We start from the raw sequence: 23,728 nt of genomic DNA on the forward strand, positions 1-23,728 counted from the left end.
TCTCAGTAAAACTTTTCTCTCTCCCTCCTCTCTCCTCCCTCCTCCCTCAGTAACACTGTTCTGTCTTTGGTTCCAGACGTGAGGAGTTCATGCACTGGGTGGAGATGCTGCCAGACACCCAGACCCCGTCCTGGCTGGGCCTGCCTAGCAACGCTGAGAAGGTCCTGCTCACCACTCAGGGTATGCTATTGGCTGCAGCTGCACTCAAGGGGCTTGTCCGGTTTTGTCTGTGGGATCCTTTGTCTGCAGCGAGGAGACTGCCGAAACTCATCACTCATCTTTGGTTTCTCTTCTCTCCATATCTGTTGTAACACATCTTATTTCCACAGGCCTCATTTCCACAAGCCTCATTCTCATCTAACTAGGGAAKTGACTACCGTTGGTGTAGAGCATATTCTAACTTGGGCAAGGATAGGCAACCCTGGTCCTGGAGGGGCCGCAGGCACCATGTTTTTGATTTAACCGACCTGGAAGACCAGGTGTGTTGAATTCAGGAAATCACTGATTTAATTACCTCCGTTGGTATTGTGTGGATCCTAGTTGGAACAAAGTCCTGCAGTACCAGTGGCACTCCAGGAACAGGGTTGCCTACCCCTGAACTACAGGAATGACTACCAGGGCCTAAAATGTACTTTTTGGTCCACCAGCCACTGTGGCAGGTTGGTCCACCAGCCACTTGTATTTTTTACCAGCCCAAATGTTTTTGTCACCTTAATGACATAAAAAACAAACTGATGACCATGTTTCTAAAACAAAAAGTGTATTAAGAAGTAATGTGGTATATTGCTCAATTATTWWWWWAAAWWWWWWWTTWWACCAAAATATCAGATGAGACAAAATATTCAGCTGCCCTTTTTAAGGGCGGGAGGTTAACGGGGTAACAGGGCCACTTGAGTCCTGTCTGTGTGCGTGAGAGAGAGATTTGGGATCTGACTAGGGCGTCTCTAAGCTATCAGTTGAAGCAGCAGACTCAAACTAACGTTGAAAAACAACCAAGCTTGTGAACAAAACAATTGAAATAGCCAAGAAACACAAGGACAAAGTCTCACCTTGTAGACTTTATAGTAAATTAGACAAACTTTGATGCCTGTGCACAGTGCCTCCTAAAATGAACATATCAGCACTTCACTCAGAGCGCACAGCTCTGACAGGTGTGATTTAGCAGCTATGAAACTAAATGGCAGCAGTACTTTGAAAACAGCTACTGCAGCATTTTTTTTTTGTGTTAAATCACAACCAGCACACGTGCTCCTACCCGCCAACGTGGCTAGTAAAATATATGTTCTTACCCACCAACACCTAGCTCTTCCTGCATAAGGCAGGTGTTCATTTTATGCCCTGATGACTACCATTTGATACAGAGCATATTCTCTCACTGCTTCCAGTAATGTGGTTGTAGGCCCCTTTCCTCTCCTTATTCCTTTCCTCATATCAGTTCCAGTGTTCTAACCGAAGGCCCCCGTGTGGTAGCCTTACCCATGTGAATGGGAGTGTTCTGTCCAGCAAGAGGGGTGTTCTCACCCTCCAGCAGCTGTATTTCACATTTATCGTGTCTCGCTTGGCTTCCAGTTCCAACTCCCAGCTGTTGATGCATCCATCCCTCCCCATCCACACCTCAATCCATTCACTCATCCCCTTCATCCATCCACTCATCCCCTTCATCCATCCTTTCCCCTTTGGTTACAGCTGATTTTTTTCTCAGAGAGCCCCAGAAAATGTTTTCACTTCTATATGTCCTCCTTTAAGAAATATTGCATGGTCTCCCTCCATTTTGTTGGTACTGACTTGTTTTTGTCAATGTTGACTTTTGTCGTCTGTCTGTCTTTGACTTTATGTTGTAATCCCTTGTTTTTGATTGTGAAACACAACAACCCTTTTATTAACACTTCTATGAGGATGAGGCAGTACAAGGCTATGTTCTTGGTCCACCGTTGATATCTTCTTCCCACACTCCTCCCCTGGGCTTGTCTCCCCTCCTCCTCTCCTACCCCTCTCCCCTACCCCTCTCCTGCTCCCCTTGCTGGCTGCTTCAGGCACTGACATGATGGGTAAGATGCTGAAAATGCAGATGCTGGAGGATGAGGATGATCTGGCCTACGAGAAGGAGACTAAGCGCGAGCGCACGGCGTCCACCTCGGCTGAAGCCCAGCCCGCATGGATGCGCACGCTGCTCACCACCGCCACCAACTGGCTGACGCTCATCCCGCAGGTGGTCAACCACCTGAAGCGCACCGTGGAGAACATTAAGGTAACGTCCCGGCAACGTCTCATTTGGTCAGCGTGACGCCTGGGATCTGATGGGCGTTGTGATGCCTTTTTCCTGACACTTCTATTTCCAACCTACACACTGCAATCTCTCTTACATAATGCTTTTTTCCCTTTATGCATTAAGTGATGAATCTATCCCAAACCTGATTTCATGTGAATGAAACTCATATGGATCTGACATCTGATATGCAATTCACAAACACTGTGGGTGTCTTCAAGGACTATACAGGTGAAAATATCTTGTTTAATCAACTTCTATACATTTAATCCCCCCCCACACACACACACAGGATCCTCTGTTCCGCTTCTTTGAGCGCGAGGTGAAGATGGGCGCCCGCATGCTGCAGGAAGTGCGTCAGGACCTGACTGATGTGGTGCAGGTGTGCGAGGGCAAGAAGAAACAGACCAACGACCTGCGCACCCTCATCAACGACCTCGTCAAAGGTTCTCCTCTCATTCTCTACACAAGATCATCTTCGTTTCACTATCTAATATGGTTACATAGTGACAATGTGTGAGGATTACAGTAGTAGTCAATGGCTCAAATTCTAATTTAAGATCCATGTGTGGTACTTTTTTGTTTTTATAGAAGTCTTCCATTGACATCAATGGATGTTTTTACTTAGTGGTCAAAAGTTAAACTCATGCAACTCGAGTTAGGAATTTGGCATGTAGTTTCTACAAGGCTTCCCAGTGCTAACGGTGTGTCTCGTCCAGGTATCCTGCCCCGTAGCTGGTGTCGCTACACCGTGCCTGCGTCCATGACTGTTATCCAGTGGGTGGCCGACTTCAGCGAGCGTGTCAAACAGCTGCAGGCCATCTCCCAGGGAGCCGCCAGCGGGGGCGCCAAGGAGCTCAAGGTGCCTTCATCTGACATCCTATATCAAAGGGAAAGGAAGACATAAGTGGATTTGGTGTTGCCTTAAAAGGATTCCATGAACATAGACAGCTGCTTTGCCTAATTCGTTAGGTTGGAATATTAGCATCCCATTGGATTTTATTCATTTAAGTCTGAATGACAAACTACTTTTAAGTCCATGAACAAGTTGTCACTTTTTAAGAGTTAAAAATAAAGCCACTTTGGAAGCAATCCCATTAATGGGTGATTTGCAATGAAATTATACCATAATTGGCCCCGGGAACTTGACATTAGACAAGGTATTGGACTCTAAGCAGTAGTGTTACCCATAACTCTCCACCAACTCTGAATCAGTGTCTTTTCCTGTCCAGAACATCCATGTGTGCCTAGGCAGCCTGTTTGTCCCCGAGGCCTACATCACGGCCACCCGTCAGTACGTGGCCCAGGCCAACAGCTGGTCCCTGGAGGAGCTGTGTCTGGAGGTCAACGTCACCACCGCCCAGGGGGCCGCGCTTGATGCCTGCAGCTTCGGCATCAAAGGTCAGCTCACCAGTATTAGTATACAGTACCAGACAGGGCATTGGGTATTCTCACCCAGAAAGCAAGAATTAAAACCAAAGCTACTTTTAATATAGTTATGGTCTGGCTGTGATCCTCCAGGGCTGGTTTCCTGGACCCATATTAAGTCTAGGCCTGGATTATTAAAATACATTCTCTATCCAATATACATGATCAACCTAAGTGTCCTTTACAAACCCCTCTTTCTCCCCGACAGGTCTGAAGCTGCAGGGAGCCACCCACGGTAACAACAAGCTGTCTCTCTCCAATGACATCTCCACAGAGTTGCCACTGACTCAGCTGCGTTGGGTGAAGCAATTGAGCGCAGAGAAGAAGCACATGGTACATCTGAGCCACATAGAATATCATGTACATGGGAATGCAGAAATGTGAAGCTTTCTTTAGAATTCAATATCCCCTCGGGGGTATTACATATCAATTTTCTCCACATAGACCAGACCTCCCAATTCCCTTCAATAGATGGTTCATAGAATGTTGGGAGCTAGTCATTCTCCAAATACCATGAACATTGTACTGTTAATGACAACTCGCTTGTATATCCGTCATTCCCACAGGTCACTCTCCCCGTGTACCTGAACTTCACCAGAGCTGATCTCATCTTCACCGTGGACTTTGACATCGCCACCAAGGAAGACCCTCACAACTTCTACGAGCGTGGAGTGGCAGTGCTCTGCACAGAGTAGACTCTGGAATTTGTTTTATTCATCATTCCTATTAATCACTTATTCCTAGTGTAGTCCACAGGGTAATGTAGTCAAGTAACTAGTGGGAGAAGTAACATTTAGTCATTGGTAAGTGGAAGAAAGTCTGAGTAATGTGGTCAGTTGGATTGTGAAAGGGAAGTTGGAAAGAGGTGAATACGTTTTTTTATGAAGGATTCTGTATGTTATGATGGCGTAAATGACTTGGAAAATAAAGTATCAATGGTTTAACATGGCTAACTGGGTACTTTTTTTCTTTTTTCTTTTTAAACTTTGGTCCATGATTTAACTGTTACATGCATGACTAAGAATAGCACAGCATTACCAAAGTGAGGTAACCATATTGCTGCTTATCCATCTCAGATATGAGGGACTAAACCAGAGCATTTTGCTTCCACTGTGGGATTAGATTCATCGTTCCGCTTTTTGTAGGCTGAATTACATGCACACTAGCCCCTTGTTGTAATGTGGAATTTTCTCCATAATAGCATAATTGTTCAATGCTTTCATTACAAAGAATCATCTGTAGATGTCTGCCATTCTTGTTTGGAATGCACCCAACGAATTGACATTGAGGGGAGCAGTCAGAACAGATGAAGAGATGCCTTATAATTAACGACCCGTCAATTTGATTTGGTAGAACCGCTTTATTTAATATTAGTCTAAAGCAAATCTGTCAACCACACAATAGAACTAGCAAATGCATGATTTATTCAGTCCGCCAAAATATACAGCACCATAGCAATGCAAATGAATATGGAATGTTATTCCTTACATGAGAATTAAGTTTTTCAAATTAGTGTTTAAAAAAAAAAAGTACATTAAGTAAAGAAATAACATTCATGTGTGACACATTCTCCTAGTAAACTTGAATAGCCACAGATTATCACCTAGTCAACTTGTTCTGCAGAAAAAGATGGTCAAAGGTGTCCCTGTTTTTCCACTGTCATGATCCTGCCCACCTGTGTAGATAAGCAGGTATAAGCAATAGTGTCTCTAGGCTAGGGGGTGTTTCTGGTCTTGGACCAACTCACCTCAGGAGGAGAATCCCCAGCCTCCATTTTGGTGACACACTGCTTCTTCCTGTGGCCACAATCTTGTAGTGCCTCTGCTCCTGGAAGACTTAACTTCCTTTTGAAGACACCCCTGAGGGGGATAGTACTGTCGGGAGATTTCTCTGGTATCTGGACAGAGGTTGCTGCCCCCACGAAAGTGGGAAACACCGGTGTGCAAGGTGAGTATTTAGTAGTGAGCACTCCAGAGTCTGCAGATGTCTCTGCCACAGGGCCCCGCCCCTTGCTGTGGCTACATGTCCATAGCTCAGAGTCACTTGCTGACCTCATCTGGACATCAATGAGATGAGGCTCTGTTGGCCCACCACTTTTGATCACTTCTTTGAGGATGACAGTGGGAGGGTGATTGTTCCTTCTTTGGCTCCTGCCCCAATACCTGCAGCTCCCCTGCCTCGGTCGCCTGGGACCAGCGATAGACTCGTCCGAATCTTCTGAGCTCCCGTCATATGGGTCCAAGGACTGAAGCGAGACAGGTATTTTATACTGTTAAGTATAGTATGAATGTAAGTGATTTGCTCATCAATGCTTGTGAATTGCAATCCTACTTACCAAAGAAAGCCACGAATAACGTCCCACCGGCTTGTGTGAACATGTTAGCATCCTTTGAATGGGTTGTCTGCTCTCTGGTGCACTACTTCCACATCCCTGATCAGAGTAACATTGTAGAAACTAGTTAAAATGTGCATAACATTGTAGAAACTAGTTACAATGTTATGCACATTTTAGAAACTAGTTAAAATGTGCATAACATTGTAGTTTGGTAACTTAAAATGTTATAAAAACAAAAAATTAAGGGTTTTTAACTTGTATCAAAAGGTGAGGGCATGTTAGTTCTTGGTCATGACTCCGTTCCATTACACAAGTCATTGCACAAAGGCATCTTCTGTACAAGGGCGTTTAAGAGCCCGATGCTCAATCTGAACATTAACATGAGTCACTTGCGGTACAATTTCTGGAAGCATAAGGAACTTGCATATCAGCAAGAAAAAAGTTAAATTGATACACATTGATAGGTTTAGTGTTCCCACACGGCCATATCTCCATGTTATTGCACTTGTTTACGGAAGACAAGAGGCCACCACCTGTGCTAATTAGCTATCTAATGTGCTCCGAACACTTGTGTGTCAGCGTAACTCAGAAAGTGTAGCGGAAGTCAATTTCGTGGATGAATGCTGCCTACTCATACAAAAAAACGTGTGTGTGTAACTGCAGTCTTTCATAAGGGTAGAGTTTGAGAGTTAAGGGCATGCATGCTCATAATTAATTGTAGACTATGCCTACCATAACATTTTACTGTCAGTCAAAAGGACATACAATGAGACTATTACCATGGTGCTGGTATCAGACCATCTTGGACTGACATCTGACTCGGAATCAGTACTGGACTCCACTTTACACAGCTCCTACAATAAAATAGGGGAAGAAAGAGAAAAGAGCTAATTACTCACCTCAAAGTTGTGGCACAATAATGTTTACCTAGGCGACTGGCGTTCACTTTAACTGTCTAGAATATACAAAATGTGCATACAACTGCATCTTTGAATTTCCTCACCATGTATTTGAATGCAAGCTTATCCACACTACTGGGGCCACCTTCAACAAGACTGTCATCAGGAAAACCTGTGAGTAAAATAAGTCCATGTATATTTTATAAAGGTAAATAATCAGTAGGCCTAATTAGAGTATTTTTTTTCTGTCATCACAATTAATAACGTGACCTCAATTGGCCTACTGTGATAAAAGGCCCACTTTTTTTTTTTTTTATCATTGGTTTTTCTGCAGAAACGCACGTCTATTCGGATGAAAACCTAAAGTATGTGCATAAGTCTGTATGCATTCGGTTTTCATTGCTCACTACCATCTGTAAACACTGACACTCAATTCACCCAAAATTACCTGGAAGTGAGTGTTGCTGCTGCCGGTTCGTTGTCGCCATGGTTCTTTGATTGACCACCAACTTCACAGATTTGGACAGGTGCGCCTTGTCAGCATCTCAGCTGACTGCTGTGAATTGATTGACTAGTTTATTCGTTTTCATTGGTTCATTTCAAACAGGTGATTTTACCTTCATGCCTCGTTTGCCAGTATTAAACTTCAATTGGAACAAAAACATTTTTTAATGGTTCTCATCTGTTCAACTCCTGTCCATTTGTATAGGTCACACTCACTGGCGCGAGTCGACTCCAAGTTACCCATGAACGGTGATGCGCATGCTCCATGCGTAAGATCCGGGCTCGAGGAAGGATGAATGTTATTGTTAATTTTAAAGATGGCGGCGGAGGGAGGAGGGAAGGAGTTGAACGAAATTAAAACTCAGTTCAATACACGGGAAGGCGTCTATAAACTCCTCACTCACTCCGAATATAGCCGCCCCAACAGGGTGCCTTTTAATTCCCAGGGTTCAAACCCCGTCAAAGTCTCCTTCGCCAACGTCAATGACCAGTCTGGTAACGGCGACCGAATCTGTTTTAATGTGGGCCGGGAGCTGTACTTCTACATCTACAAAGGCGTTAGAAAGGTAGGTAGCTAAACATTATTATAACAGCTTGCTTATAATTGATGTGTCTTAATTGATGACCACAGGTCAGTGTTGTCCAATTTTCATGGTTTAAGACTAATGCACAGCACTGTGTCCTATAGCACCACCAGTCTGTTCTGACTGCACAGAGTACCTCGTCCAAAAGTGTTGTGGTATGCACGGCGAGCCAGCTAGCAGACTGGCTAACTCTAATCTGACAGTCACAGTTAGGTTGTAACATCTATCAACGGACCACGGACATAGTGGACATTTTACTACAATATTGGCAGTGAATGCATGCTCGTGAAATCACAAGTGTGACCTCTATTTGTACTTCCACTTGGGTGATGACTTACAGTGCACGGATGCCCTGTCTGATGTGACCTAGGAAATCTAGCCTTGAAATGTGTAAAGCTAGCTACATGACTGCTTAAACGACAGTTGTGGACTCAAGAACAAGGTGTTGTTGTGAATGAATTTGCACAATAACTTGCAAATTCACATACATATGAAGATATTATATAACCTCAATCTAAATCTGCATACAAGATTTCCATTGAATGGTTTTGCATTAACTTCCAATGATGTGTTCGATGTGGTGACGTAGGAAGTACTTKATGGAGTTCAATCAGACAGAGGGGCATCTTAGTGAGTGAGTCGCTGTGAACTTTTGGACATGACARGTTGATAATGCAGGGCTACAGGTGCTTGATCCTATTTTCCTCAGTGTGGCAGATAGTAGACCAAATCTGTAGTTTTTCCATTTCTTCCAAGTGTGTAAACAGATCAAAACATCTACAATATTCACAAGGACTATACAGGTGCAAAAATTATATTTTGCCCTGTTTACCAAAACTTGTCAATWATCAACTGACTGGCTTTCTTGATGTCTATAGTATTCTCTCTGGTATGCAATCTGGTTTCTGCACAGGTTATGGATTGTGTCACTSCAACCTTAAATGTCCCTTAATGATGTCGTCATTGCCCTCGATTCTAAGCAGTTGTGCTGCTATTTTTATTGACTTTGATACGGTAGACCATTCCATTCTTGTGGGCCGGCTAAGGAGTGTTAGTGTATCTGAGAGAGGTAGTTAGTAAACCAAGCCAAAGATCCCTTGAAGAGTGCAGTGTATAAAGTCAGAACAGCTGCTGTCTCAGCCACTGCCTGTCACCAAGGGAGTACCCCAAGGCTCAATCCTAGGCCCGACACTATCCTCAATTTACATCAACAACATAGCTCAGGCAGTAGGAAACTCTTTCATCCATTTATATGCAGATGATAGTCTTACTCAGCTGGCCCCTCCCTGGATTTTGTGTTAAATGCTCTACAACAAAGTGTTTTTGGTGTCCAACAAGCTTTCTCTACCCTTAACCTTGTTTTGAACAGCTCCAAAACAAAGGTCATATGGTTTGATAAGAAGACTGCCCCTCTCCCCACCGGTGTGATTACTACCTCTGAGGGTTTAGAGCTTGAGGTAGTCACCTCATACAAGTACTTGGGAGCATGGCTAGATGGTACACTGTCCTTCTCTCAGCACATATCAAAGCTGCAGGCTAAGGTTGCATCTAGACTTGGTTTCCTCTATTGTAAWCCCTCCTCTTTCACCCCAGCTGCCAAACTAACCCTGATTCAGATGACCATCCTACCCATGCTAGATTACGGAGARGTAATTTATAGATCGGCAGGTAAGGCTGCTGTCGAGCGGCTAGATGTTCTTTACCATTCGGCCATCAGATTTTCCACCAATGCTCCTTATAGGACACATCACTGCACTCTATACTCCTCTGTAAACTGGTCATCTCTGTTTACCCATCGCAAGATCCACTGGTTGATGCTTATTTATAAAACCCTCTTAGGCCTCACTCCCCCCTATCTGAGATATCTACTGCAGCCCTCATCCTCCACATACAACACCCTTTCTGTSAGTCACATTCTGTTAAAGGTCCCCGAACCACACACATCCCTGGGTCGCTCSTCTTTTCAGTRCGCTGCAGCTAGCGACWGGAACGAGCTGCAACAAACACTCAAACTGGACKGTTTTATCTCCATCTCTTCATTCAAAGARTCAATCATGGACACTCTTACTGACAGTTGTGGTTGCTTTGCGTGATGTATTGTTGTCTCTACCTTCTTGCCCTTTGTGCTGTTGTCTGTGCCCAATAATATTTGTGCCATGTTTTGTGCTGCTGCCATGTTGTGTTGCTGCCTTGCTGTGTTGTCATGTGTTGCTGCCTTGCTATGTTGTTGTCATAGGTCTCTCTTTATGTAGTGTTGTCTCTCTTGTTGTGATGTGTGTTTTGTCCTATATTTTATTATTTAAAAAATAATAATCCCGTCCAGGCAGAAGGCCTTTTGCCTTTTGGTAGGCCCTCATTGTAAATAAGAATTTGTTCTGAACTGACTTGCCTAGTTAAATAAAGTAAAAATATATTTTTTAAATACTAAAGCGTGTACCTTTCTGACATTCCCTTGCTGGGATATACTATATGGGCCTATGGTTGGAATAGGCCTATGCAAAAAAACAGCTGAGCTGTCTGGAGACACAAGAAAACTTTCCACTCGAAAACTTTCCGATCTGCTGATGGTGTCAACCATTCACCAGTGCGACTGTTATGCTAGTAAACTCACTGTGCCCCTGAGGCATTTTTAATAAAGCACAAAGCCAAGACGCTAGAGTTGCATGCCCTGGTCTGATTCTTAATGTCAGTWTTGTTCATAACACACAGCATCAAGCCCCCTGAGACACTACATTGTCATGTAGGCCTTTTATTTCAGGAAGATATTTGTTAAGGGTGTCTTTTTGATGTCCTCTGATTATTACAATTGATTGTACTGTAATGCAATTGAACTATTGACTTCAAAGGCCACGTCATAGACCTAGTTACCACTTCAACAGGCTTTTCGTGTTTGCTGTTTATGTTCAAAGAATTCTGTGTCATCATGAGCACTCTACTCAAGTTGGCTTRGTTGCTTTTGCATGCCACCCTTGATGCTTTGATCTGCGATTTGATCAAGAGCCGAAAACACACAACACTGAAAAGGTTACTGCCCTAATCWTATCTCACTGGTTTTTTTTGTACTCTTCTCTTTCAGGCGGCTGACTTGAGCAAGCCTATCGACAAGAGGATATACAAGGGWACACAGCCCACATGTCATGACTTCAACCACCTGACGGCCACGGCGGACGGCGTCTCCCTGCTGGTGGGCTTRTCGGCAGGCCAAGTGCAGCTCATCGACCCCATCAAGAAGGAAACCAGTAAGCTCTTCAATGAGGAAGTAAGTTGTCATGAAAGTCTCAAAAGAAATGTAAAGCCACATAAAGCTGTGATTGGCTAAAACCACCATAGATTTGGGGTAGAGAGAAATGTCGTTTTGTTACTGACTTCAAATTGAATTTTTTGACATAACTCAATGAAAGCCATTGTTGCTTACATTTGAATGTTTTTTGTTCCTTGTCTCCCTCCTCCCTTTCTCTCCCAAAACGCTTTCCCCAGAGACTAATAGACAAATCCAGAGTGACTTGTGTAAAATGGGTGCCCGGCTTGGAGAGGTTGTTCCTAGTCGCTCATTCCAGTGGAAACATGTACTTGTACAACGTAGAAAACACGTGTGGCACCACGGCGCCTCACTACCAGTTGCTCAAACAGGGCAAGAACTACTCGGTGCACACATGTAAGAGCAAGTCCACGCGCAACCCTTTGCTCAAATGGACGGTGGGCGAGGGAGCGCTCAACGAGTTTGCCTTTTCACCTGACGGGAAGTTCCTGGCGTGTGTCAGCCAGGACGGCTTCCTTCGGGTCTTCAACTTTGACGCGGTGGAGCTGCACGGGACCATGAAAAGCTACTTTGGGGGTCTGCTGTGCATGTGCTGGAGTCCGGACGGAAAGTACATTGTCGCGGGGGGCGAGGATGATCTGGTGACCGTGTGGTCGTTTGTGGACTGCCGGGTTATCGCGCGCGGTCACGGACACAAATCATGGGTCAGCGTGGTGGCGTTTGACCACTACACAACCAGCGTGGAGGATGCAGACCCTATGGAGTTCAGCGGCAGCGARGAGGACTTCCAGGGTCTCCACTTTGGTCGCGACCGGGCCAACAGTACGCAGTCCCGGCTCTCCAAACGCAACTCCACGGACAGTCGGACAGTACACACCACGTACAGGTTTGGCTCAGTGGGCCAGGACACTCAGCTGTGCTTGTGGGACCTCACAGAAGATATCCTTTTCCCCCACCTCCCGCTTTCCCGGACAAGAACACACACCAATGTGATGAACGCTACCAGCCCCCCGGCGGGAGGTGGAGTCGCTGGTGACATGGTGAACAATGTGAGTAATAACCCTAGCYCGAACGACAGCGGCGCCAACACCCCCAGTAACTCCCTCTCCTCTCCCCTGCCACGCTCCAACAGCTTACCGCACTCGCCAGCTATGACTGCCAACAACAAGAGCAGTGCCGTCGCCTCGGGTGTCAGCAAGTTCGCCACGCTCTCCCTTCACGATCGCAAAGAGCAGCACCAGGAGACGGACCACAAACGGAACCACAGCATGGGTCACATTAGCAYCAAGAGCAGTGACAAGCTCAACATGCTCACCAAATCCAGAACAGACCCTGCAAAGACTCTGGGGACACTGCTCTGTCCCCGCATGGAAGACCTACCCCTACTAGAGCCTCTTATCTGTAAAAAGATAGCACATGAGAGACTGACTGTCTTAATATTTCTTGAGGACTGTATAGTGACAGCTTGTCAGGAGGGATTTATTTGGACATGGGCGAGGCCTGGAAAAGTGGTAAGTTCTTTTTGAATAGAATTTAAGTTTTGCATAATACCCATGCATTTCTCTTTGTGGTTAGTTTGGGCACTGCAAGGATCCATTTTGAAAACTTTAGTATAATTGTGGACATTTTGGACAGCATTGTGTTGGGATCTCCTACATGTCACATCTCAATCTGTCTGTATGTGTGTGTTTTGTGTTCATCTGCCACCCCGTGCAAAGCCCATACATTTTCAAAATATGAATAATGGTTAAGACGCTTGTATGTTATGTACAATCAAGTCCCCTGGTGGATAAGTAAGTGCACTTAGGCAGCACTCCTTATCASTGGAAAGAAGACATTGATCCCAACCGAGTGTGTTTGTGTGCATCGGCTCGAAAACACCCATATTGACTCGTTACCATCCCACAATGCACCGCAGCATAACCAAGCAAGACCTCTGCACGCTCACCCACTACACAGATTCTTTCAGCTTTCTACGTTAATGTATTATATTCACTGCATCATGCACTCACTAACTGCTGTGCAAAGGCCATTTGAATACAGGAAAGTGGGAGAAGGAAGATGAGGGGTGGTTCATTTGATGCTTTGAAAACTTTCCACAATGCCAAATCTCCTTGTTTTCCTTTCCAGGGTTTGTCATCCCAAAAGCAAGCCGTCTCTCCCAGTGGAACGATAATATAGCCAACACTATTTCTGCTGCTAAGAAACCTGCATTACACCAGAGCCCGGTGCTGCTCTTCACCCCACAATGCATTGCAAGTTTTTTCCTTTCTCTTGTTACTTTTTCTATTCTCTCTTTATTTTTTGGTTATCATTCACATGGCCTAGATGGTAGAAGTATTCAAATACAGAAATGGAAAGGGTGAGGAGACATTTTGGATAGTGATTCTAATGTATTTTCTGGACTTTTGAAATGTTTTTTTTWATTATTTGTKTTTTTTCGCTCCCACATCGCACTAGACTGTTTTCTGGACTTTGAGCTTGGCTTAGTTAGATGCAAACCAATCAAATTATGCTTYTGTTTGAAAATGAGAGTTCACCCAACTTTCATAATTCCTATGCAAGTGGTCCATGGACCATAGTCTAAAAACTGCACACAAAAATCAAGTCGTTTAGCCTTTATGATTTTGAAGATGTGCACTGTCAAAGGMTATTAAAGTTGCTAGAGTCCCAACTGTTTTCTTGACCTAGCTACAGACGATCGCAGGTTTTGATGTGCCTTGTCTTCCGTTCAGAAGACAGTCTCAGTCATCGTAGGTGTGGMTTTTTTCAGTCACTCCTGGCTCATAGGCTGCATTCAAGGTAAGAAAAAGATTAACAAATTAKATTTGAGTGAACTAACCCTTTAGCATCCAAGGATTTGCCTCTAACCAAATTCTTTACAAGTATTTTATTTTATAGAATCTCCCCATTGAGAACTTTGCACAGATTTTGTTACAGTGACTGCAAAAACCACACCTACGATGACTGAGACTGTCTTCTGAACGGAAGACAAGGCACATCAAAACCTGCGATCGTCTGTAGCTAGGTCAATACTAAACAAAAATATAAACACAACATAAAACAATTTCAACYATTTTAATGTGTTACAGTTCATACAAGGAAATCAGTCAATTTAAATAATTTCATTAGGCCCTAACATTACTGGGAATACAGACATGCATCTGTTGGTCAGATACCAACAAACAAAAAAAGTAGGGGCGTGTATCGGAAAACCAGTCGGTATCTGGTGTGACCACCATTTGCCTCATGCAGCGCGACACATCTCCTTCACATAGAGTTGATCAGGCTGTTGATTGTGGCCTGTGGAATGTTGTCCCTCAATGGCTGTGCGAAGTTGCTGGATATTGGCGGGAACTGGAACACGCTGTCGATCCAGAGCATCCCAAACGTGCTCAATGGGTGACATGTCTGGTGAGTAACACAACATGTTGGTCCCATTTTTAATGAGCTGAAATAAAAGATTCCAGAAATGTTCCATATGCACAAAAAGCTTATTTCTCTCAAATTTTGTGCYCAAATTAGTTTACATCCCAGTTAGTGAGCATTTCTCCTTTGCCAAGATAATCCATCCACCTGACAGGTGTGGCATATCAAGAAGCTGATTAAACAGCATGATCATTACACAGGTGCACCATGTACTGTGGACAGTAAAAGGCCACTTTAAAATGTGCAGATTTGTCACACACCACAATGCCACTGATGTCTCAAGTTTTGGGGGAGTGTGCGATTGGCATGCTGACTGCAGAAATGTCCAACAGAGCTGTTGCCAGAGAATGTAATGTTCATTTCTCTACCATGAGCCGCCTCCAACGTCTTTTAGAGCATTTGGCAGTACGTCTAACCAGCCTCACAACCGTAGGTCACGGAGCACGTGTAACCTCACCAGCCCAGGACATCCACATCCGGCTTCTTCACCTGTGGGATCGTCTGAGGAAGGGTGGGGGATTCTCAGAAGTATTTCTGTTTGTAATAAAACCCTTTTGTGGGGAAAAACATATTCTGATTGGCTGGGCCTGGCTCCCCAGTGTGTGGGCCTATGCCCACTGATGGCTGCGCCCCTATCCAGTCATGTGAAATCGATAGTTTAGAGCCTAATGAATGTATTTCAATTGACTGATTTCCTTCTATGAACTGTAACTCAGTAAAATACTTAAATTGTTGCATTTTATTTTTGTTCAGTATAGTTTATTAGAGGAAAATGGCTTTACATTTTGGGTGTGCAATAACTCTGACAGCTGTTAGGAGGAGAAATTATTACAAATCTTTTATATCGAGTAAAGGAACACTCTACCCGAAAACTATATTTTGTTATTTTTTTGTTATTGMTGATATAGTCCCAATGTTTTGCATGTCAGCAATCAAGTTTTCAAGATGTGTAACTTTTGAAATTCAATATACTGGCTGTATTTCTGTACTTTTGAGTTATACAGTACCAGTCAAAAGTTTAGACATCTACTCATTCAAGGGTTTTTCTTTTATTTTTTACTATTTTCTTCATTGTAGAATAATAGTAAAGACATAAACGATTACATAACACATGGAATCATATAGTAGCTAAAAAAGTGTAAAACAAATAAAATATTTGAGATTCTTCAAAGTAGCCACCCTTTGCCTTGATGACAGCTTTGCACACGCCTGGCATTCTCTCAACCAGCTTCACCGGGAATGCTTTTCCAACAGTCTTGAAGGAGTTCCCACATGCTGAGCACTTGTTGGCTGCTTCAGTTGGTTTGAGGTCGGGTTATTGTGGAGGCCAGGTCATCTGATGCAGCACTCCATCACTTTCCTTGTTGGTCGAATAGCCCTTACACAGTCTGGAGGTGTGTTGGGTCATTGTCCTGTTGAAAAACAAATGATAGTTCCACTAAGCACAAACCAGCTGGGATGGCGTATCACTGCAGAATGCTGTGGTAACCGTGCTGGTTACGTGTGCCTTAAATTCTAAATAAATTTGTGTCACCCGCAAAGCACCATCACACCACCTCCTCCATGCTTCACGGTGGGAACCACACATTCAGAGAAAATCCGATCACCTACTCTGCATCTCACAAAGACACGGCGGTTGGAACCAAAAATCTCCAATTTGGACTCATCAGACCAAAGGACAAATTTCCACCGGTCTAATGTCCATTGCTCGTGTTTCTTGGCCCAAGCAAGTCTCTTCTTCTTATTGGTGTACTTTAGTAGTGGTTTCTTTGCAGTAATTTGACCATGAAGGCCTGATTCACGTAATAAGGGGTGGCAGGTAGCCTAGTGGTTAGAGCGTTGGACCAGTAACCGAATCCTCGAGCTGACAAGGTAAAAAAAAATGTGTGGCAGATGGTAGACCCCCCCCCCCCCAAAAAAAAAATCTGTCGTTCTGCCCCTGAGGAAGGCAGTTAACCCACTGTTCCCTGGGTGCAGAAAACGTGGATGCCGATTTAAGGCAGCCCCCCCCGCTGATTTCAGAGGGTTTGGGTTAAATGCAGAAGGCACATTTCAGTTAAAGGCATTCCGTTGTACAACTGACTAGGTATTCCCCTTTCCCTAATGTTGATGTCTGTTACTTGAACTCTGTGAAGCATTTATTTGGCTGGTACAGTAAAACTGGTAACTCTAATGAACCTATCCTCTGCAGCAGAGGTAACTCTGGGTCTTCCTTTCCTGTGGCGGTCCTCATGAGAGCCAGTTTCATCACAGCACTTGATGGTTTTTGTGACTAAACTTYAAGAAAAGTTKRTGAAATGTTCCGTATTGACTTACCTTCATGTCTTAAGGTAATGTAATGATGTTTTATCTTTGCTTATTTGAGCTGTTCTTGCCATAATAAAGACTTCGCCCTATTTGGGAAAATACCATCTTCTGTATACCACCCCAACCTTGTCACAACACAACTGATTGGCTCAAARGCATTAAGAAGGAAAGAATTTCCACAAATTAACTTTTAACAAGGCACACCTGTTAATTGAAATGCATTCCAGATGACTACCTCATGAATCTGGTTGAGAGAATGCCAAGAGTGTGCAAAGCTGTCAAAGGCAAAGGGTGGCTACTTTGAAGAATCGCAAATATATTTTGATTTGTTTAACACTTTTTTTGGTTACTACATGATTCCATGTGTTATTTCATAGTTTTGATGTCTTCACTATTTTTCTACAATGTAGAAAATAGTAAAAAAATATATATAAAAACCCTGGAATGAGTAGGTGTGTCCAAACTTTTGACTGGTACTGTATATCTTAACTTGATTGCTGGACATGCAAAACWTTTTTGGACTATATCAACAATGGACTAATGAAACAAATACCAAAATATTGTTTTTGTGTAGGGTGTTCCTTTAAGCATTTATTGTAATTATTTCAAAWTAAAATCTGCTCTATCGTATTATTGGAATTCAGTGAGTGATCGGGGTAATAGCAAATTATTACTGTAGTGTAAGTTCTAATCGTTTAAGGAAATGGTTATATTTCTAATACAGAAAAATATACATTAATTATATTAAAATCTTGAGTATGCAGTTCTTTTCTCTTYTARKAAAWTKKWRCWGYWMMAWTTTMYTARACGAGATTAATGTATTAAATGCTCGAATTATACGCTTAAAATAATCACAATGTGCAGAAGTCAGACAAAGCAGCTGTCAACTTCACAAATATTATGACGCTCAGGAAGTCTTATAGACTAAGATAAAGAAAATTATATATTTTGCTTACCATCAGCAACACTTTTCTATGTGTCCCAAAAGACCCACAGTAGGACCTTGTTCCGTGTGACACCTATTTAAGGAGTTAAGTGACTCCACACTAACCACAGAAGGAACGAATGGTGAAGTGAATATATTTTTTGATTGTGGTTAACATTTGACACTTTTTTTATTCTTCATTAAAAAGGTATATATTCTATTACACTTGTATTGTTACTGATTTTGTTTGTCCATTTTATTGTGCYGATTGATTTTTATAAGTGCTTGGTGAAATGTTTTTACATTTGGGTTGTAAAGATAAGATACACGTCATGAAACACACTTTCACTTTGCTTGTTCCCATACAATACGTGCTGGGATAAGTATGGACGTACACTGTATATGCCTTTCATTGCATATGTACAATAATACCTCTGTCTCAAATTACTTCGATACAGTCTGTCACAGTATTGGAAAATCTTATGTCATTGAACAAAAGGCAAAAACATTCACAGAACTTAACTTACAAAATATGTTGCTTTTTCTCAATAGTTTATACATGTTAMACTCTTATGGCAATGCAGTAGTACAGGGGTAGGCAACCCTGTTCCTGATGGAACTGGAGGATTTTGTTCCAACTAGGCACCACACCTGATCAACTGAGGTAATTGATCAGTTTAGTGATAAATTCAACCCACCTGGTCTTCCGGGTTGGTTAAATCAAAAACATGACGTGCCTACGGCCCTCCAGGCCCAGAGGGCGATACTAAAACACATTGAGAGTTTATGGAGTTGGTTACTTTTGTAATTGTCATGTACTCGACTATTGCTTTGGAAGTCGCAGGTGGTCTAGGAAATCTACTATTTTGATTATATCAAAAAGATATACTCTGTGGAGCAAAAAAGAGAGAATTTCCAAAAATCTGATTTTATCTAGCACTGGGATACAATGTACTGTGCTGAATCAATGAACTTACCAAGGAACTAACACCTGATCTTTCATCATTTTATTAAATACACTGAGTGTACAAAACATTAGGAACATATTGAGTTGCACCCCCTGCTTTTGCCCTCAGAACAGCCTCATATTTCTCATTGAATGGACTCTACAAGTTGTTGGAAGTGTTTTGCAAGGATGCTGTCCCATGTTGACTTTAATGCTTCCCACAGTTGTGTCAAGTTGGGATGGATGTCCTTTSGGTGGTGGACCATTCTTGATACACACGGGAAACTGTTGAGCATGGGAAAACCCAGCATTGTTGCAGTTGCTGACACAATCAAACTGGTGCGCCTGGCACCTACTACCATATCCCGTTCAAAGGCACTTAAATATTTTGTTTTGCCCCTTCACCCACTGAATGGCACACATACACAATCCATGTCTCAAGGCTTAAAAATCCTTCTTTAACCTGTCTCCTCCCCTTCATCTACACTGATTGAAGTGGATTTAACAAGTGACATCAATAAGGGATCATAGCTTTCACCTGGATTCACCTGGTCAGTCTGTCATGGAAAGAGCAGGTGTTCCTAATGTTTTGTACATTCAGTGTATATCAGAGCTCGTCCTTGAAGTTCTGCGTTGCATGCGAGTAGTCATTAGCTCACTTTTGAGCAAATTTATCAACAACRGTTAATAACATGACACACCTAGTTAGGAAATGGTTGGGTTATTAACGGTCAATAGGCATCTTCTCATTTGCCTAACACTGATGACAGAGTCAAATATACTTTGGGGATCATGTTGTATTTCATCTGCCGGAATGATGACTTATACAAATTAACCCTGGTAATTATTGCTATGGGACATTCCTTTGTCCAACACCATGTTAGCATTGCTCACAAGAAAGCATCAGGCTTTGAAGTAGCTAAGTAGCTTTGTTCAACAATGTCTAACCAAAAAAAAAAAAATCTAATCCGAGTAGGTACAACAGGTCTGTTGAACAGCAACAGTTCTTAAGAATTGGGGCTCTCAGTAGCCACCAGGTTTCCTATCCAGAGGAGGCATGTAGTAGGTCTTGAAAGCAGAGCAGTGGGATTCATCCCTTGGCTGTTGGGTAAAGAGGAGAAAAAAGGGGTTAACAGAAAAATATGAACAACACGCTATTCTACTGAGTACTGAGGCTGTAAATCAAGGGTCTCAGAGTAGGAATGTTGATCTAGGATGTGTGTTGCTTTTTAGATCATAATGAATAAGATTACATGGACGGATGGGGTCTGATCCTAGACCAGCACTCCTACTCTGAGATTCTTGACACATACAGCCTCAGATGTTATTTAAGATGTGCACTAAAGTCATGTCTGTACAGGACATTTTGTCYTCGGGAGTAGCCATACTAGTGATTAGAGCGTTGGGGCCAGTAACCGAAAGGTTGCTGGATCGAATCCCCGAGCTGACAAAGTAAGAAAATTTTAAAAAGTCGTTCTGCAAGACAGTTAACACACTGTTCCCCGGGCGCCGAAGACGTGGATGTCGATTAAGGCAGCCCCCCGCATCTCTCTGATTCAGAGGGGTTGGGTTAAATGCAAAAGACACATTTCAGTTGAAGGCATTCAGTTGTACAACTGACTACGTATCCCCCTTTCCCATATGGATGTCCTAAAATGTACACTGTAATACAGTCTGTTTACCTTAGCCAACCGCGAGTGGCACTTTTTTGATGTGATGGCTGGGAGGGACCCACGGTGAGTGATGGTGAGAACTGGCACTGTGCTAACAGGGTAGGTCATCTGGGGTGCAGGCACTACCACATTGAGCTTTGGTAATTCCACCTGTGGGGCGTTGCGTCTGATCAGAGGCTCGGCAACGTGCTTAATGTTGTGCTGCAAAACAGAAGAATATTATGCCATCATAAGAGACTAGCCCCATCATAGTAGGGCAAAGTACATCCAAATTATGGAATATTTTGTCATTTTTCCAGTATGTAGCATATTAAGACATTTTATCCTACCCTTTGTAATGTGGTTGATTACTCATAAAATGTGATGTAGGGTCAACTTTTTTAAGAGATGTGTCTGTCTCTTACCTGCCTCCTGCKCTGTCTGGCCATGCGCCGCAGGTGATCCACAGAGTTGGGGGTGCCACTGCTCTCTCCTCCCTCTACAGTCACAATGGCCCTGCGCAGACTATCAGCTCTCCTCTCCGCCAGCCTGAGACAAGGACAGGAGGAGGGAAGATAGCATTTACCATATGAATTCAATTAAATACTTTATCTCTCACACTACACATACTACAATAATAAATCACAGTATGTCTATGTATTTGTTATACAGTACAGTTTGTGTGCTTACCGTAGCTCTCTAAAAAAGATGTGCTGTAGCGCCGCTCTTGCGCCAATGCGCTCCTCTGGGTCGTAGGTCAGCATCTGGTAGAGCAACGACAGACTGGGTCCTGAACAGTTTGGGATGAGCTGAGATATTCCACTGCCTTTCCGCAGAGGGAAGTCAAAACGCATCGCCCTAGACCTGTCAAAAAATGTATGTACAACACTGTCACTGAGGACAATGATTTCCACTGAACATACTGTAAGTCATTGGTCTTCATTACATGATAAGCGTATCTAACAAACGTACTGAGGGAATTTTTGAAGGAGACTGTTGTCAGGTGTACCCAAAACATCATGGATCTTGGTCACCTGATCCAACTCACTGGTTCCCGGAAACAGAGGGCTGAGACTGAAATACACAAACATGATGGTCTGTGATGTCATCAAGGCTATTTTACACGACAGCAGCTGTTCACGAATGTCTGTGGCTTCGGCCGTAGAGGAACACAACGCTAAGGCCATAACCAAAGTCTCCTACTAGAATGGACATAAYCAGTTCTGTATCTAATTTGATGATAGATGAAAGGTACCTGATGATCTCGTAGAAAACACATCCTACACTCCACATGTCCATCTTGTGGGAGTAATAGCCATCTGTGAGGAGGCACTCTGGGGCTCTGTACCAGCGGGTGGAGATGTATTCTGTGTGGGGGGGCTTGGAGTGCAAACTCCTGCATGAGCCAAAGTCTCCAAGTTTGAGCACGTCGTGCTATGGAAGCAACCAACCAAGTCATGGACAACATATGGTAAACAATGTAACAGTAACAGTTCTGATTTACCAATCAACAGGCAAGGTTTTCAGCATCATAATTATTATTATTATTATTWTTTTWWTTTTTWTTAACTTACTTTGATTAGAATGTTCTCTGGCTTAATGTCCCGGTGAAAGATCCCGTTGCTGTACGAAAATAACAATAGGGTACAACTGTTTAGTTTTAGGGGAAGAAAAAAAAAACAGACCCTTAAAACCCCCCTCTGTGCCAGTGAAAGGTCTGTAGGAAATGTATTTATACATGGACTAGATCCCATCTCCATATTTTCATTCTTACCTATGCATATGATCGAGTGACTTGCAAAGTTGGTACATGTAGTGTCTGATTTTACTTTCTGGCAAAGGTTGCTGCCTCCCTGCAAGTGAGACAAGTTAGCAATGCACAAGATAACTGAATGGGGAATAGTATTTGATGTGCTGTAGTTACAGTTGTGGTAGACGTTTTATGTCATTCACAGTAGCAGTTTCACTGTGTGTCTGACCTCGTATGAACTCATAGATGTTCATCTCCATCAGCTCACATACCAAGGACAGAGTCCCTGACTCTTTGTCACTGTAACACATTGAATGAATCAGACAAAATGATCATGTTATTATTCGGTTGAGGCTTCACACAAACAATTCAAAAGACAGGGACAAACATTGTACTCACAATATCAATTCATGCAGCTGAATGATGTTTGGGTGAGGGTTCAGTATTTTCATGGCCTGGACTTCTCGCAGGTTGTTGGCCTGTTCCAGGCTGAACAACAAACAAAAAAACATGTAGCGAAACCTGTTATTAACTCTGTAACAGACTGATAACCACCAACACATGTTAAATTAACTTTCTTTATATTGTAGAGAACATGTATCATGTCATGACTTCTTTTCAAAGACGATTCACAAAATTGAGAGTTAGAGTAGTTAACTATATATGTTAAACGTTAATGTACAGACTTAGAAAAATCTGTTCTAAAAAGCAACATTGTCCCTAACCGAACTCAACCTCACTAGGTCACAGTTAGGGTATGTTGACAGTGACTTCCAGTTGGATAGGCAGGGGTGTCATGCTGCTAGCTCAAGTTTCAAGGCAAGGGTCCACACACACAGAGGACGTAGAGCACCTCAAGGCAAACAGCAGGCAGAACAATTATAAGGCAGCATACCTGATAGTTAGTTACCTGCTGAGTGACTGCTTCATCGTTTTACACGCATAATATTTCCCATCTTTCAGGTTTTGAGCCTTCACCACTTCTGAAAATGTCCCTTCTCCAATTTTGTTGATTATCTTGTAATCTGCATAACAAAACAGAGTTTAGACATGTAGCTAACGTTACTCTTGTAATAATTAAGAAAAAAAACATGCAGCTCTAGCTAGCAGCTATCTAGCTGTATAAATATATGAGAATATGAAAAGTTGCCTGGAACAGAATTTGACATGCCACGATATTTCCTAGCCAATGTAAGGTTAGCTAACGATAGCTAGTAACGTAGTACAGGCAAGCAAGCGATCAACGTACTATCCATTCTTCAAAGTGTTCACTGCACAGAAGTAGATTATCCATACTAGTCCTATATTTAAATAACACATTGCGATAAATTCATGGAACAGCCGTGTTGTGGCAAGATTGCTAGTTGGCTGATCTAGCTAGCTCCTCCAAGATTGAAAGCCTGGAGAGAAAAAAACGTCTTGCTGCTCTAGCTAGCCATGTTAG

At 42.9% G+C, this 23,728-nt stretch overlaps 4 protein-coding genes and 1 non-coding gene across 6 annotated transcripts in view; 3 read left to right on the forward strand and 2 right to left on the reverse strand.

Moving 5' to 3' along the window:
• The window catches only part of dync1h1 (dynein, cytoplasmic 1, heavy chain 1), a 48,325-nt gene extending 43,678 nt beyond the window's left edge, over positions 1–4,647 (forward strand). The window contains exons 69-75 of the mRNA XM_023994920.2: positions 77–180; positions 2,034–2,248; positions 2,559–2,712; positions 2,986–3,128; positions 3,499–3,667; positions 3,903–4,027; positions 4,261–4,647. Coding sequence (XP_023850688.1) covers positions 77–180; positions 2,034–2,248; positions 2,559–2,712; positions 2,986–3,128; positions 3,499–3,667; positions 3,903–4,027; positions 4,261–4,389 — 1,039 coding nt within the window. The 3' untranslated portion in view covers positions 4,390–4,647. The remainder of the gene's footprint in view (positions 1–76; positions 181–2,033; positions 2,249–2,558; positions 2,713–2,985; positions 3,129–3,498; positions 3,668–3,902; positions 4,028–4,260) is intronic.
• LOC111969065 (small nucleolar RNA SNORD50) lies at positions 2,387–2,456 on the forward strand. Its single transcript, XR_002877950.1, has one exon. It is a non-coding gene; the product is annotated as a small nucleolar RNA SNORD50 (small nucleolar RNA).
• Positions 4,648–5,098: 451 nt separating the features above from the next.
• Positions 5,099–7,711, reverse strand: LOC111968943 (uncharacterized). The gene is made up of 6 exons (XM_023994925.1): positions 7,649–7,711; positions 7,377–7,484; positions 7,033–7,100; positions 6,809–6,883; positions 6,030–6,125; positions 5,099–5,939 (listed from the first exon to the last, which is right to left on the reverse strand). The coding sequence occupies exons 2-6, from the start codon at positions 7,414–7,416 to the stop codon at positions 5,409–5,411; spliced, it is 810 nt and encodes a 269-aa protein (XP_023850693.1). The 5' UTR covers positions 7,417–7,484; positions 7,649–7,711; the 3' UTR covers positions 5,099–5,408.
• LOC111968942 (WD repeat-containing protein 20) lies at positions 7,692–18,156 on the forward strand. Its single transcript, XM_023994924.3, has 4 exons — positions 7,692–7,998; positions 11,093–11,275; positions 11,494–12,786; positions 13,406–18,156. The coding sequence occupies exons 1-4, from the start codon at positions 7,729–7,731 to the stop codon at positions 13,454–13,456; spliced, it is 1,797 nt and encodes a 598-aa protein (XP_023850692.1). The 5' UTR covers positions 7,692–7,728; the 3' UTR covers positions 13,457–18,156.
• LOC111968944 (MAPK/MAK/MRK overlapping kinase) lies at positions 18,108–23,728 on the reverse strand. 2 transcript variants are annotated; one of them, XM_023994926.3, is made up of 12 exons: positions 23,534–23,728; positions 23,195–23,309; positions 22,684–22,773; positions 22,514–22,584; positions 22,309–22,387; positions 22,109–22,157; positions 21,790–21,968; positions 21,507–21,608; positions 21,225–21,398; positions 20,960–21,083; positions 20,565–20,756; positions 18,108–19,983 (listed from the first exon to the last, which is right to left on the reverse strand). In XM_023994926.3, the coding sequence occupies exons 1-12, from the start codon at positions 23,538–23,540 to the stop codon at positions 19,906–19,908; spliced, it is 1,260 nt and encodes a 419-aa protein (XP_023850694.1). In that variant the 5' UTR covers positions 23,541–23,728; the 3' UTR covers positions 18,108–19,905. The 2 variants fall into 2 exon arrangements, with proteins under 2 accessions (XP_023850694.1, XP_023850695.1); XM_023994927.3 differs by having other exon boundaries at positions 23,180–23,309.

Source organism: Salvelinus sp. IW2-2015, linkage group LG9 (assembly GCF_002910315.2).
Source record: "Salvelinus sp. IW2-2015 linkage group LG9, ASM291031v2, whole genome shotgun sequence".
In the NCBI taxonomy this organism is placed as follows: domain Eukaryota; kingdom Metazoa; phylum Chordata; class Actinopteri; order Salmoniformes; family Salmonidae; genus Salvelinus; species Salvelinus sp. IW2-2015.

Excerpts from the sequence above, each read along its gene's own strand:
- LOC111968943 (XM_023994925.1), bottom strand. The coding sequence starts at position 7,416 with ATGGCGACAACGAACCGGCAGCAGCAACACTCACTTCCAG. Across the intron at positions 6,126-6,808 it reads GGTCTGATACCAGCACCATG|GGATGTGGAAGTAGTGCACC; the intron begins GTAATAGTCTCA and ends TACTCTGATCAG. Across the intron at positions 5,940-6,029 it reads GTTATTCGTGGCTTTCTTTG|TCCTTGGACCCATATGACGG; the intron begins GTAAGTAGGATT and ends GTCTCGCTTCAG.